A 16408-nucleotide genomic window follows, 5' to 3' on the forward strand; every position below is an offset into this window, starting at 1 on the left:
ACATCATCTAAAATGCAGCATTCCTTTCTGATAGTTGGGTCATCACTAAGACTGCACGTTACCACCTCCATCACTTTGCCCCTGCCTCAGTGAATCTGCTGTGGAAACCCTCATTCCTGCCTCTGTTACGTCAGGGCCGCATCTGGTCCTTCAAGACACAAACCACTTGGGAGGTTCGGCAACATGACAGCGAGGCAGAACAGTGGCAGCAGCGGATGGAGAGGGAAGCCAATTGGCACTGTGAATTCTACCCTCCCCCTCCCCCCCCAACACCTGCCAGCAGAACTGAAGAATCCCACGAGCATGAACGGCCAGAGAATGATTGTGCCTCCCTCCTGCACTCCACCTCCCCTCCCCCCCTCACCCCCGCACCAGAGAATGATCTATCCCACCTCCCTCCCCCCCCACCATCGATCTGAGTCAGAGAGCCGTTGGAAGCTCTGAACTTACCTCTTCAGAAGCTGGAGCACCCGAAACAGACCTTTGCTGAGTAGGTCTGTTTCGTGCCGAATCTGGACGCGCGAACATGATGGTAAAGGGGGAAATGCTCGTAAAGTTGGGCGGGCAGTTCATTAATTCAATTTAAATGCATGCAAATGCATTTTTGGGACTTGGTAAAGTGGACATCTGTGCGGATGCGGGCGCGGATCGCGCTAATTGCCTCACGCCCAACTTTACCAAGTTTTCGTGCCTGAAAACGGGTGCGACGCAATGGTAAAATCGGGCCCTACGTATTCAGTCGGCTCGACATCAAGCACAGAAAATTTCCCCTCTCTGTCTTGCTTTCATGTTTTTAAGAGCTTTCTTAAAACCTGTAATTTTGTCATCTGACCTAATATTTTGTTATTTGACTTGGTGCTATTTTGTTTGATAATGATCCTCTGAAACATCTCGATGTTTTATTACATTTAAGGTGCTTTCTAAATATGAGTTGTTTAAATTTAAGTTTATTTTTTAGTCACAAGTAGGCTTAAATTAACACTGCAATGAGGTTACTGTGAAAATCCCCTAGTTGCCACACTCTGGTGCCTGAATGGGTACACTGAGGGAGAATTTAGCACGGCCAATGCACCAAACCAGCACGTCTTTCAGGCTGTGGGAGGAAACCGGAGCACCCGGAGGAAACCTACGCAGACATGGGGAGAGCATGCAGATTCTGCACAGACAGTGACCCAAGCCAGGAATCAAACCCAGATCCCTGGCACTGTGAGGCAGCAGTGATAACCACTGAGCCACCATGCTGCCGTTGTTGTTATAGCAGTGACAAATACAAAGGAATGTTCTAATTGTGCAATTTTCATTTACTGCATTCCATTTTGCTCCTTGGCACTCTTTTCTGACCGACTCAAATAACAAAATATAATGCTATGTTTTTCCAGGCTTGTGTTCAAACATCTTTTTCTGATATCCTGATTTATATTGTTAGGGGTATTTGAATACAGTTCATGCAGCTGCTTAATTAGAACTATTGGATGAATTTGAATGATCAGAAATAGAGTGTAATTTATTCTGTTGGCAAACTTTCTATAGCAGGTTTTTTTCAATTGAAAAGAGTTTATTCATTTTTCTAACAATCCACAGGCAGCAGAAACTGCAGAGAATGGTGTCAAAATACAAAGCGTATGAAGATTACCTCCTGAAGGTCATTGATGATTTGCCTGAAAGTAAGTACAAGGTTTATAGTTAACATATATTGTTATATACATTTCAAGGAAATGTTCACTTTTTAAAAGAGAAGGAAAGGCAAGGAGAAAGTCTTCCAATGCAAATTACTACCCCGATCTTTTTATCCAAAAGCAACAAAATATCTTTTACAGATCTTGGGCGGAATTTTTCCATCCTTCTCGCTACAGGAATCGTAGTGGGCAGGACACGGACCATGCAAAGGCCTGTTGACCTCAATCGGGATTTTCCGACCTTGGGGCGAGCGCAGCCTGAAAATCCCGCCCATTAATTTGAATTGTGTGTTTGCAGCTTCATAGAAATTGGGCATTGCATGTCTTTGATTGGTGTGAAAGTGGACAGTAAGTTCTCTCAATCATTGAATCCCTACAGTGCAGAAGGAGTCCATTTGGCCCATCAAGTCTGCACTGACAATAATCTCACCCAGGTCCTATCCCCTTAACATATTTGCCCTGCTAAGTCACCCTGACACATGAGGGGCAATTTAACACGGCCAATCAACCTAACTCACACCTCTTTGGAGTGTTGGAGGAAACCCACGCAGACACGGGGAGAACATGCAAACTCCACTCAGACAGTGACCTGAGGTCGGAATTGAACCCAAGTCCCTGGCGCTGTGAGGCAGGCTGAGCTCAGTTCCTATCGCCGTCCAGTTAATAATAAAGCAAAGGTGGATAAGCTGATTGCTGTCACTACTTCTGCTTGTTTTTGATTTATTTACCCATGTGCCGATATTGAATGCATACTTTTTAAGATCTTCAAAACAAGCTAAAATGCAGTAACCTTTGGTAGCCCTGAACTTTTGCAGGATTCCTATTGGCTTCCTCCTGAAACTTTGGCGAGGGACTGGCAGAACCCTCAGGGAAACATCAGAAATGTTTTGCAAGAAGAAAACTTTAAAAATTACACATCTCTGAAGGACATCTACCAGAAGTTGATTGTCATCTCTAAGGCATTGCATATAATTAGAAACAGCAAGTGATTGCCTGTATGCAGTTTCATGCTTTTATTGACATATAATAGTCATTAGAATAGTTTGTTCCTTCTATAAAGTGACCATGAAGAATTTCAGTCCTTGCTTTGATCTTGTTATATGTTCCAGACTACTTGGAGTACAGTTCAGAATCTATGGTGATGAGTATCATTCGAAAGCATGAAACCCTTGGAACCACCAATGAGACTTTGATAAATAATCTCGGCAGATTGTCGGATGAGCTGGAGCAGTGCCAACACAACTTGGAAACTCTGCGTCAAGAATTTGATACGACAAAACTGGTACGGGATTTATTCAATGTTGTATGGATTGTGAAAACTATTTTATCAATCTATTGGCAGGAAATTTTATGGCGCTTTGGAGATAAAGGGAGACCAACAGTGTGTTTATGCATTCTTCGAATCCAATGATGCGATAGTACTAATTTTATTGACTGGATGGAAAAGCTGAGTAGATCATTTTGTATCGGAAAGGGGAAAGTAGAGAAATTATTTGGGTGGGGCGGGTCCCCCCAGAAATAAGGCCCCTTTTCTTTTTTAGATTCTTAATGACCTGCTGTCCATTGCGGGGTTTTTATTTCAGATTTTCAGCATTTATTCCCATTCGACATTTATGACGTGTCGAAACTACAGCCTTGAACTTAAATAAAGCGAATTACTTGGGTATGAGACACAAGTTGGCTGAGATAGACTGGGAACTTGGATTAAAAGGCGCGACTGTGGATGAACAATGGTGAACCTTTAAAGAAATATTTGAGACCTCTTGATGAACCTAGATTCCTTTTAAGGAGCAAAAGCACATAGGAAGAAAGATCAATTCGAGAGAAAGTGGTATAAGGGTAATGTCACTGAACTAGTGATCCATAGGGCCAGGCTAATGAATAAAAGCAAATTACTGCGGATGCTGGAATCTGAAACCGAAAGAGAAAATGCTGGAAAATCTCAACAGGTCTGGCAGCATCTGTAAGGAGAGAAAAGAGCTGGCGATTCGAGTCCAGATGACCCTTTGTCAAAGCTGCAATGCTGCCAGATCTCCTGACATTTTCCAGCATTTTCTCTTTTGGGGTCAGGCTGGGTTCAAATCCCACTAACAGCTGCTGGAATTTAAATTTAATTGTGGAACATAAAGCCTAATGATCATGCCAACTAATATCGATTGTTGGTAAAGCCAATCTTGTTCAATAATGTCCTTTAGGGAAGGAAATGTGCCTTCCTTGCTGGTCTGGCCAAAGAGACTACATACCCACACTAATGTGGTTGACTCTTAAATAGCCCTCTGAAATGGCTGGGCAAATCATTCAGTTTAAGAGCAATTAGGGATGGTTAATAAATGCTGGCCTTGCCAGTGATGTCCACATCCCATGCAAGAATTTAACTCAAGAGGTTAAGGATAGCAACAGATTAAAAAGAAGAGGTGTATGATATTGCCAAGTCAGCCTGAAGATTGGGGAGTTTGGATACCAGCAAAAGATGATCTAATTAATTAATTATTAGTGAGAAAAAAATGGTTTATGAGAGTTAACTCGCTAGAAATATAAAACAGATTGTAGGAGTTTTTGACAAAGATGTAAAAAGGAAGAGAGTAGCAAAAGTAAACATGGATCCCTTAGAGACTGAGACAGGAGAAATTATAGTGAGAAATAAAGAAATGACAGAGACGTTAAACAAATATTTTGTGTCTGTCTTCATAGCAAAAGGCACACAAAAACGAATAGTGGGGAACTGAGGGTCTAGTGAGTCGATCAAACAACCTGAAACATAAATCTGCTTTTCTCCCCACAGATGCTCTGAAACTTGCTGAATATTTCCAGCATTTTTTGTTTTGATTTTAGATTTCCAGCATCTGCAATATTTTTCTTTTGTATGAGCATTTAGTGATATAATTTTACAATCAAACGTACCACATCTCCATTTACTGAACCACTTTGCTTTTTATCAATGTACCTGTTTTTCAGCTACAGGCTTCCAAATTGCAGCATTACATTTATTCAAACTGTTATTTATTTTGAGTCTCCTTCATGGCTCCGGTATTAATTATATTTTCCTTATGCATAAGATTGTTGTTGCACTAAACAGTAATTGGCCGAGATTTTCAATTGTCTGTGAGGGTCACAACAAGTGCAGTTGTGCTTTGAGAATAGTGCTTCCAAACATCATGTCAATGTCCCGATGGACCCATGCTGTGCGGGAATTTTCAACATGAGGGCAGGGGGAGTTGAGCCAGGAACCCACTTGTCACCAATTTACAGACTGTTAAGTTCCTTGAGGAGCTTGTTAAAAGAACGGGGAGGATGAGAAGGGGATTCAGCTTGTAAATCGTGGAACAGTCTGGTGCACGTTTGGTGTAAAGAGAAATTAAGGCTTTTTTATGCAAAAGAAATTGGGAACTGGGGAATCTTCCTCTGGATCAGTACCTTTCATAGAATCCCTACAGTGCAGAAGGAGGCCCATCGAGCCTGCACTGTCAACAATCACACCTGGGCCCTATCCCTGTAACTCCACAAATTTACCCTGCTAGTCCCCTTGACGCTAAAGGGCAATTTACCTAATCCTCACATCTTTGGAGTGTAGGAGATAACTGGAGCACCCGGAGAAAACCTACGCAGACACTGGGAGAACGTGCAAACTCCACAAAGTCACCCGAGGCTGGAATCAAACCTGGGTCCCTGGCTCAGTCAGGCAGTCGTGCTAACCACTGTGCCACCGTGCCGCCCAGTTAGCTGTTTGGCCATTTTTATAAATGATGAAGTCTCTGGCCCTCGATGTGCTACCTTCTCTCTTCTGTAGGACAGTGGCAGGCCCTATATTAGCTGCCGTCTGCCTATGGCACTCGTGACCTGCAGCCAGCTCCCACCTCCTGGTCACACTCAGCGCCACTAATTGTGTACTGAGCTCACCTCCATCCAATTGGGACACTTGCATTTAAAGATTTTGCCCCAGGGTAGGGACTTGGCCATTCCCAAACCTGAATTGGAAATGGAGTCCCCGGTCTCCATGTAATAAAGATGATCTAGAGGAACTGGCGAAGGTGCACAAAATAATTATTGGAATGATATCTGAACTGAGAGGTACTGTGAAAGATTGAGTAGGCAAAGGGCTCTTTTCTCTAGAAAGGAGAAGATTGAGGGGTGTCCTGCTAAGATGACTTTATGATTATGACAGGGTTTGATAGGGTTGACATAGAATTCCTACAGTGCAGAAGGAGGCCATTCAGCCTATCAAGTGCACCGACCACAATCCCAGCCCCAGGCCCTATTCCTGTAACCCCACATATTTACCCTGCTAATCCCCTGACGCTAAGGGACAATTTAGCATGGCCAATCAACCTAGCCCACACATCTTTGGACTGTGGGAGGAAACCGGAGCACCCGGAGGAAACCCACACAGACACGGGTAGATTGTGCAAACTCCACACAGGCAGTGACCCGAGGCCAGAATTGAACTGGCTCTGTGAGGCAGCAGTGCTAACCACTGTGCCACCCTGACATGGAGAAAATATTTCCACTTCTGGGGGAGACCAGAACTAAGCTATAAAAATAAGAAAGTCAGTGTTCTATATCTTGGTTTCAGATAAAGCTCGGCACAACATCGTGGGCCGAAGGGCCTGTTCTGTGCTGTACTGTTCTATGTTCTACTAATACATCCAAACAGGGAATTCAGGAGAAATGTCTTGACCCAGAGAATGTGGAGCGTGACACCGGAAGGATTAGGTGTGGTGAATTGCACAGATATATTTATGAGCAATACACAAGAGGGGGAAAGAAATAGAAGAATACATTAATGGGGTTCAGTGAAGAAGGTTGAGAGGGGACTCATTTGGAGCATTAGCACCAGCATGGAACTGCTGAGCTGTGTGGCCTGTTTCTGTGCTTTAAATACTATCTGGCAATGTAACTAGTAGGCTCCATTTGGGAACGAGTAATGTATTGAGGTGACTATAACTTACTTAATGAAGGAATAATTAAAGTTAATTTATTACTGTCACAAGTAGGCTTATATTAACACTGCAATGAAGTTACTGTGAAAATCCCCTAGTCGCCACACTCCGGCACCTGTTCGGGTACACTGAGGGAGAATTTAGCTTGGCCAATGCAGCTAACCAGTACATCTTTCAGACCGTAGAAGGAAACCGGAGCACCCGGAGGAAACCCATGCAGACATAGGGAGATCGTGCAGACTCCACACAGACAGTGACCCAAACCAGGAATTGAACCTGGGTCCCTGGTGCTGTGAGGCAGCAGTGCTAACAACTGTGCCGGCCCCCTATTCTGAAACTGAGTCCCAGGAATGCTAGATTTCCCCCACAAGGGGAAACATTCTCTTAGCATCTACCTTGTCAAATCCCCCAGGAATCTTATGTTTCAATAAAATCACCTCTCCTTCTAAACCCTAATGAACTGTGACATAAAATTTACACGTTGGCTATTTTTACTTATCTCTACAGATATTTTGACCCTGGCATGTTGGTAAATAATGGCTCGGCAACATTCAGTTCTATATTAATGCAGCAACAGAATGTTTCTTCTCATGCTCTGACAAAGTGTCATCCAGACTTGAAACAGTAAGAAGTCTCACAACATCAGGTTAAAGTCCAACAGGGTTATTTGGAATCACAAGCTTTTGGAGCACTGCTGATGAAGGAGCAGCGCTCTGAAACCTCGTGATTCCAAATAAACCTGTTGGACTTTAACCTGGTGTTGTGAGGCTTCTTACTGCCTACCCCCAGTCCAATGCCCGCATCTCCACCTCAGACTTGAAACGTCAGCTCTGTTCTCCCCCCAACAGATGCTATCAAGTCTGCTGAGATTTTCCAGCATTTTCTGTAATTGGCTGTAATTTCCTTTTATTTTTGCTTTTTTTCATTGCGGTAAATGAAAATATTCCTTTTCAGTATTAAATGGAAAAAAAAAATCCTTTGGTTGGCTTAATGTGTAAAAACCTTTGTTTTTAAACAGATGGTAAATAGTCAACTCGCAGTACGTCGAATGGAATGCGATGAAGTAAAGGAGAGGAATAAACGGCTGGAAATGAAAATAAACCTACACCTGGGCAATTTTATTCATCAGGTAATTCGAAAGGTTATCAAGGAGAAAGTGAAAGAAATGTCAGTGCCAAAGTAGGATTCAGTATTTAATACCATGAGAAATTTTATTCACCAACTGAAATGTGGCATTTGAATCTCTTTGTCAAACAATAAGTGGACACAAAGATTCTGTCACTTAATTTTTAACCAAATTGATGAATCTCCTGTTCTTCAGCATTATGAGTGGAGGATACATTTTGTAAGAAGGGGACTCGCCAGTCACTAATCTGTGTCGCCCTTTGCTTTGACAATTTTGGGTGTGAAAGGTGTGAAGTGACCGACAGTTGTTACATGCGGAGCTCTTAATTTGTAGTCTGGGTCCCTGAAACATCATTGGCCTGTCATACTAGAGATGCAAGTGTTAATATTAGCTCTGACCTATTTGAATGCACAAACTAAGTGCATTTTTCCAGTTCCCTGTTTTCCGCTGGTTGGGGAACTTGTAAGCATTGGGCAAGCCAGCTTGAGGAGCAAAACTTAAACTAAAAACTCTTCTGAACAGAATGTTCATGGAGACATTTGTGCCACAGAAGTAGTTCCACTATCCAAGAAATTGAAGGAATCCAACCCCTTGGCAGCGAGGATAACTTTGTCAGGGGTGTTGGATAGGGAAAAAATCATTCACTATAAATCACTGATTTCCTTCTTTTTCTTTATTTAAAAACATATTTTAGTAGACTTGATGTTGACCACAATAGCACTCTAAAGCATTGGTGAAGTCACACAAACGGCAATAGCAAATGGTCCATCTATTGTACACCTTGCCCTATTTTGCTTTCCATTGCAGTTAATGAAGGAAAATGGAGCTGCATGTGTAATGGTCGACTGATCTAATACCACCCATGTTTCACCTTGCTGAAATTGTAAGCTCCACTTATAGGTTCAAGATGCTAAACTGCAAAGGGGCATCCATGTTTCGATTATCAGATTGGGTCAGTCCAATATACTGATGTAATCCGAATAGTTGGAGGAGATCTGTAATGCTCGGCCAAAGTGACTTTCTTGTAGAAGACTGTCAATCTATTGACATTTTCAACATGTTGATTCATTCTTTATTCTTTCTCTACATAGAGTGAAGGGCTTGGTGCCCTCTTATTGGCTATTAATAATCTGGCAGATCAGTGCTACATGAGGCATTATGGGATATTTGAAGAAATTGGCATTTTGGCAAAACTGGACATGGTGAAGGTCAGAATGTTTAAATTTGCTATCGATGTAAATGCAAGCTATTGCTTCCATCTTGGTAACATTGCCTGATTCCGCCTGTATTTCAGTCCGCCTGCACTTCAGCTCGCCTGCTGTTGAAACATCACTCCATCCCCTGGTTGCATCCAGACTCCACGCTTCCAAGGCTCTTCTGGCCAACCTCCTGCCTTGCATCCTCCGTAAACCATAGCTCAGCCAAACGTCTGCAACCCGTATTTTAATTTTCACCTAGTCCCACTCACTCATCATCCTTGTGCTTATTCACTAACATCAGCTTTCAGGTTGGCAATGCCTCAATTTAAAAATTCTCATCTTTTGCTTTCAAGTTCCTCCTGGAATACTGTATACAGTTTTGGTCCCCTTATCTAAGGAAAGATACTGACACTGGAGGCCTACCCAGAGAAGGTTCACTGGGTTGATCCCAGGTATGGAGGGATTTCCTTATGAGGAGAGGTTTAGTAGGTTGGGCCTGTACTCATTGGAGTTTAGGGGAATGAGAGGTGACCTTATTGAGATATATAGGATTCTCAGGGGTCTTCACAGAGTAGATGCTGAGAGGTTGTTTACCCTGTGGGAGAATCTGGGACCAGGGGACAAATCTCAGAATAAAGGGTTGCCCATTTAAGGCAGGGATGAGGAGCAATTTCTTCTCTTGAGGGTAATGAATCTGGAATTATTTACTGCAGGGGGCTGCAGAAGCTGGGTCATTAAGTATGTTCAAGGCTGAGATAGACAGATTTTTAATCAGTAAGGGAATCGGGGATAAGGTGGGAAAGTTGAGTTGAGGATTATCACATCAGATCAGTCATTATCTCATTGAATGGCGGAGCAAACTCGACAGACCAAATGGCCTACTTCTGTTTCTACATCTGATAAATGAAGAAAAAAATATTTGCACCAGCACCATGGATGTACTTGCATTAGATGGATTGTATTGGTTCAAGAAGGCTGCTTACCATCACCTTTCATTTGCTCACTCACATCCCATTAAAAATAAAATCACCAGTCAAGAGTAGAGTTACTCATTGCAGAATTCCTAACCTCTGACCAGCTGTTGTAGCCATAGTATTTAAGTGACTGCTCCAGTTAAGCTTCTAGTCAGCGGTAACTGCCAGGATGTTGGTGCTGGAGGATTCAGTAATGGTGTTAGGGTTGAATGTCAAGGAAAGATTCTCTGTTGATGATCATTGCCTGGCACTGTATGATATGAATTTTACTTGTCACCAATCATCCCAAGGCTGAATGTTGTCCAGGTCTTGCTGTATGCAGGCAGAAACTGCATCACTATCTGAGGAGTTGTGAATTATATTGAATGTTATGCAGCCAACTGCCCATTTCTGACCTTATGTTGAAGGGAAGGCCATTAACAAAGCAGTGAAGATTATTGGGTCTAGGGCAATACACTGAGGAACTCCTGAAGCGATGCCATATAAATATGCAGATAAAGGCAAGTTTTTTTTTTCTCAACCTTGTTTTAAGATCTCCATATCCTTGCCAGTTACTATCTCTGTAACCCTCCTCCAGCCCTACAACCATAGTGATCTCTATGCTCCTCCAAACCCGACCAGATAGACATCCCTGATTTTCACTTCTTCACCTTTGGAGGTGTGTCTTCAACTGCCTAGATGCTGATCTCTGGAATTTCTTCCCTAAATCTGTTTGGAACATCAAAACAGATGGAATACATTCAGCCCTTTGAGCCTGATCAACCCTTCAGTGAGTTCCTGGCTGATTTGTATTTCATTCCATTCACCTGCCTTTGCCTCTCTGCCTCACCCTGCTCCTTTAAGATGCTTCTTAAAACCTACCTCTTTGATCAAGCTTTTAGGCAGCTTACATGGTCTAGTTTGATAACAGTCCTCTGAGGCAGATTGGTCTATTTTACTGTGTCATATAAATGCAACCTGTCATTGACTTTTATCATTAAAAGTTGTTGGATGGGAAGATTTTTCCTAATTTTAGATCGGCTTCTACCAGTTGTTTTGAACAATATAGCAATCACCCCAAGAGCCATATGAAAAGGTATCTGTAAAGTGTAATAGTAAACATATTCTTCCCAAGATTTCCTGAGCAGAAGACATGACTTGTTACATCTTACACCTTTCACATATCAGAAGTACTCCATCTAAAAACCTTTCACATATCAGAAGGGCTACACTTAAACAATGTAAAGCATTCAAAGAGGCCATTGCAGTGCAAGGAGCTCCTGGCAGTCAATATTGGGGGTGGCACGGTAGCACAGTGGTTTGCACTGCTGCCTCACAGCACCAGGGATCCGAGTTCAATTCCTGGCTTGGATCACTGTCTGTGTGGAGTCTGCATATTCTCCCCGTGTCTGCGTGGGTTTCCTCCGGGTGCTCCGGTTTCCTCCCACTGTCCGAAAGACGTGTTGGTTAGGTGCATTGGCCATGCTAAATTCTCCAAACAGGCGCTGGAGTGTTGTAACTAGGGGATTTTCACAGTAACTTCTTTGCAGTGTTAATATAAGCCTACTTGTGACACTAATAAATAGACTTTAAACTGGGACATTTTCCATTAATTTCACAGAAGAAAGACTTGTATTTATATGAAATAATAAACTCAGCATAATGTTAGGACTTGGAAACTTGCTTGTTGAAACAAATTTCTTCTATTGCTATCAATAGGAATTCATCGTGGAAAAGAAAGATGTTGCACAAATAGCAGCACAAATGGACTCTGCGACAGCTTTTGCTGGCACCACTGACCAAATTCAGGGCAAACCGGGAGAAACTAACCAGCCGAAGCCACAGATCAAGATCTCATTTGCGAATTCCAACAAAATTGTATCTAACCAAAAGGACAGGCTGAAACCAACAAACACCAAGGCTCGATGAATAGTTTTAACGTCATTGCTTTAAGAGGGAATTTGATGGTTTGTCTGATTATGGTCGTGTGAAGCACCATGGGATGTTTTGTTAGGTTAAAGGTACCATATAATTGCATTGTTGTCCGACAGAGGTAGAGCAAATCTGACAGCCTTCCCAGGGTCAACTGCTGTGTACCTCCACCATACCGTGTGTCTCCCCGCTTCCCCCCTCTCCTCCACCATCTCTGCCACCTCCCCACTGGCCCAATGTTGTCTGTAAAATATTTTATAATGGCTTTGACCAGTTTATTACACTTACTCAAGTGCCTTTACTTTATGAGACAAAGGACTGTGGTTCAAACTTAGCTTTAATGAAAACACTCATGGACAGATTAAAGAAACAATTCTTACAGCATAGATTAAGTTAGCTTTCCCCAAAGTAGACTAATTGCCTGAGAAATACATATTACCCAGTCTGGTGAAATCGATTGGGCTGTTGGATTCAATTCACGGCAACAGAAGAACTCAGGTCCTCTTAGTATGAAGGTGGATCTCGCATACCGTCTTGCGTTGTCCCAGGTCACAGTAGGTTTTGGCAGAGTCTTTGTTAAAGTTTATCTTGAATATGGCTGTTTTTCTTCCCCCTCCTTTCTTCTTTGAATGTTCGCTGGTTTTCGGCCAATGGGATGGTAGGTTGGGGGCTCACAACACCCAGTGAGGTTAAGCTAGGTCATCCTAGTTGCACATATATCTTGAATAGCAGGCAGTCTGGCCGAAACTAGGGAATACATAATCATAATGTCTCCTGGCTGAGTACCTTCTGATAGGTTTTGGGTCATGATGGCTTCCCTGTTGTTAAGGTGTGGTGTCCTTGTTCAATATGTGAGACAGTTCTGGTATGTGTCCATGTTGGCTTTCAACCTGTGGTAACATCATATAAACAGTTTTTCACTGTATTAATTTAAAATGTCCAGTTTTATGTTGGGCCTAATTTCTCAGGCCTTGTCCATTTGACCACACCTCCATCCCCACTCCAACCATCTACATGCAGCAGGAGGGTAAGGTTCAAGTGGCCTAGATCTTTGCAGCAGTATGTAAGGTTCACCACACTACTGTCAGGGATGGGCAGCAGGCATCCCTGTCTAATTTCCAATGATGCCGCACAGCAGTGAAAAATTATTTTAGGTAGTGAAGCAAAGGTTAACCCAGCTTTTATATGTAAAATTCAGATGTAAACATTTCAAGAAGTTCATGATGTGGTGGTATGTTATGTGTTAATATTTGGGAAGTATACAGGGAAAACTGATACATTGAACTGCCATTGAGTGCACGGTACTTTAATCTGAGTGGAATTTAACTCAGAGCTGCATGTTGCCAAATTTGAAAAGCACTGAGACGATCGTATGGGCCCCCTAGGCGTTTCATAAATTCAGTATCGAAACTTAAACTCATGAGAAAATGAAAACACTTTTTACTTATACTCACTTTACATTAAAAGGCAGCTGGATGTATGCACACAGTTATGTTTCAACAGCTAGATTACATAGAAATTAGAAGCAGGAGTAGGCCACTCGGTCCTTTGAGCCTGTTCCACCATTCATTTTGATCATGGCTGATCGTCAAATTCAGTATCCTGATCCCACCTTCTCCCAAATGTCTATTGATCTCTTTAGCCTCAAGAGCTATATCTAATTCCTTTTTGAAATCACACAACATTTTGGCCTCAACTAAAAGTTAAACCTGTGGAGTAACTCCAGTCTGCATTTTATAACCACTGAATTCAGACCAATAATGAAATATATCTGCAGTTAGGAGCACGAGTACAGGAGTTAGCCCCACACACCTGTTCCACCATTCAATGAGATCATGGCTGATCAGTGGACTGACTCTCTGGACATGGTTTTCAGCCCCTGCTGGGGTCAGGAGCAGAGCTGAACAGATGTTAAATACAGCACTGCCAGTCTGCGTGCCAATTCACTGGTTCTAACTTGCCCTCGATCATAGGTAGGGCAGTTGGGAAGGCGATGGCTTAATGGTATTACCACTAGACCATTAATCCAGAAACTCAGCTAATGTTCTGGGGGATTCAGGTTTGAATTTCGCCATGGCAAATGGTGACATTTGAATTTAATAAAAATATCCGGAATGAAGAATCTACTAATGACCATGAAACCATTGTCGATTGTCAGAAAAACCCATCTGGTTCACTAATGTCCTTTAGGGAAGGAAATCTGCCGTCCTTACCTGGTCTGGCCTACATGTGACTCCAGAGTCACAGCAATATGGTTGCCTCTCAACTGCCCTCTGAAATGGGCTTGCAAGCCACTCAGTTGTATCAGCATTTTGCGAAGGCAGCTCACCACCACCACCTCATGGGCAATTAGGAATGGGCAACAAATTCTGGCCAGCCAGCGAGACCCATGTCCCATGAATTAATAAAAATAAAACCCTTCTGCATGCAGCAGGTAGCCATTAAAACCAATTAAAGGCACATCGACAGAGGTTATCTGGGATTTTCCAATTGGCCTCCAGGATTCTAGAGGTGACAGAGCCGGATTGGCTCCTGGAGATGGTATTCCAGCAGCAGACTGGGGAGAATGGAGCATACATCAGGCAGTCTTTGGGGCCCTTCCTGTCTGCGTGGGTGCAGCAGAAACTGCCATCCTGCCGGAGGGGTCTGGTTGGAGTCATACCTAGCACAAAGGAAAATGGTTGTGGTTGATGGAGGCCAATCATCTCAGCCATGGGACTTCACTGCAAAGATTTCTCTGGGTGGGATCCTAGGTCCAACAATCTTCAGCTGCTTCATCAATGATCTTCACCCTCTATCATAAGGTCAGAAATGCAGATGTTTTGATTGCACAAGTGTTCAGTAAAATTTGCAGCTCTTCACATACTGAAGTAGTGACATTAACACCATCCAGGCAAAGGCAAGGAACATCTCTAACATGAAGGAATCTCCCCTTGACAATCAATTACATCACCATGACTGAATTCCCCACCATCAACATCCTGGGGCTTACCACTGACCGGAAACTGAACTGGACCATCCATATAAATTCTGTGGCTGCATGAGCAGGTCAGAGGCTGGGATGACTGCAGCGAGTAACTCACCTCCTGCCTCCTCAAAGCCTGTCCATCATTTCAAAGGCACAATTCATGAGTGAGATAAGTTATTCTCCATTTGAATGTAGCTCCAGTAACATTCGAGTAATTCAACAACATCCAGGGCAAAGCACCTCCTTTATTGGCATCCCATCCACTACCTTAGACATGCCCGCCCAAACCCAGACGCAAGTCCACGCTTGGTCGGGCAGGGCCTCAGGCGAGAAGCCCACCCATTCATCTATTAAAAGCCCTTAGAGCATTAGCACTACCACTAACACACAGTGGCACCACTGTGTACCATTTACAAGATGCATTGCAGCAACTCATCAACACTCCTTCAACAGCACATTCCAAACCCATAACCTCTACCACTTTGAAGGACAAGAGCAGCAGACACATGGGAACACCACCACCTCCAAGGACCCGTCCAAACTACACACTATCCTGATTTGGAACTATATTGCCACTCCTTTACTGTCACTGGGTCAAAACCCTGGAAATCCCTCCCTAAACAACACTGTGGGTGTACCTGCATTACATGGACCGCAGTGGTTCAAATTGAATGACTGTTACCTTCTCAAGGGCAATAAATATTGGCCTTGCCAATGACTCTTGCGTTCCAAGAATGAATTTTAAAAGTATTTTTATAGCTCCACAGTTTGCATTTAGAAAGTATCTTGTTCTATTTTTTAGTTCCAAAGTGGATGATCTCACACTTGACTCTGTTGAAATTCATTTGGCACAGTTTTATCTATTTACTTCATCTATTATTACCTCATCTATTTGAAATTTTATACTTCCATCTAAACTGCTTACAATGCCACATATTATAGTGCCATTGGCAATCTTGGATATGTGACTTTCTATCCTCTCATCTAAGTCGATAATATTTCTTGAGGCTCCAACGCAAGTGGGAAACCACAAGTGCATCTCCTCACTCTGACGTACTGAGGAGGACAGTGTCTGTCCATTATCCATATCCTCTGTTTCCTGCCACTCGGCTAATTTCCTATTAGGCCAATAATTTTCCTTGAATTTTTTCAGCTTCAGTGTTACCAAGCAGTCTCTTATGAGAAACTGCTTGAATTCTTTTCAGAAGTTCATTTAAATAACATCCATAGACATGGACCAATCCACCATTTTGGTCATCATTTCATTAGGTATGTATGACCTACGCTTTATAGATTTCTCTGATCAGCTGAAAATTCTCAAGGCATTCGATTGCTCCATCCTCGATTATAGACACTAATAATTTCCTGACAGCAGATGTTCTTCCAACTGGCCTAAAACTCTCCCGGGGCAGAATTTTATGCTCCCCTCCAAGGTGGGTTCTGAGGTGGGAGCGGGGCAGCATAAAATTGAATGGATGGGACTCTGCCCGCCCAAACCCAGACGCAAGTCCACGCTTGGTCGGGCAGGGCTACAGGCAGGAAACCCACCCATTCATCTATTAAAAGCCCTTAAGTGGAAAAGCCAGTTATGGACCCTTTCCCACCCAGCCGCTGTGT

General features: G+C 43.0%; 1 protein-coding gene across 2 annotated transcripts in view; it reads left to right on the plus strand.

Annotated features, from left to right (window-relative positions):
* ccdc197 (coiled-coil domain containing 197) overlaps positions 1 to 12750 on the plus strand; it is a 41185-nt gene extending 28435 nt beyond the window's left edge. The window contains exons 5-9 of one of the 2 annotated variants that reach the window (XM_078234279.1): positions 1582 to 1664; positions 2786 to 2958; positions 7632 to 7742; positions 8831 to 8947; positions 11611 to 12750. In XM_078234279.1, coding sequence (XP_078090405.1) covers positions 1582 to 1664; positions 2786 to 2958; positions 7632 to 7742; positions 8831 to 8947; positions 11611 to 11820 — 694 coding nt within the window. In that variant the 3' untranslated portion in view covers positions 11821 to 12750. The remainder of the gene's footprint in view (positions 1 to 1581; positions 1665 to 2785; positions 2959 to 7631; positions 7743 to 8830; positions 8948 to 11610) is intronic. The other variant, XM_078234280.1, reaches the window with a different exon arrangement.
* Positions 12751 to 16408: the final 3658 nt, after the last annotated feature.

This window comes from Mustelus asterias, chromosome 18 (assembly GCF_964213995.1).
Source record: "Mustelus asterias chromosome 18, sMusAst1.hap1.1, whole genome shotgun sequence".
NCBI lineage: Eukaryota > Metazoa > Chordata > Chondrichthyes > Carcharhiniformes > Triakidae > Mustelus > Mustelus asterias.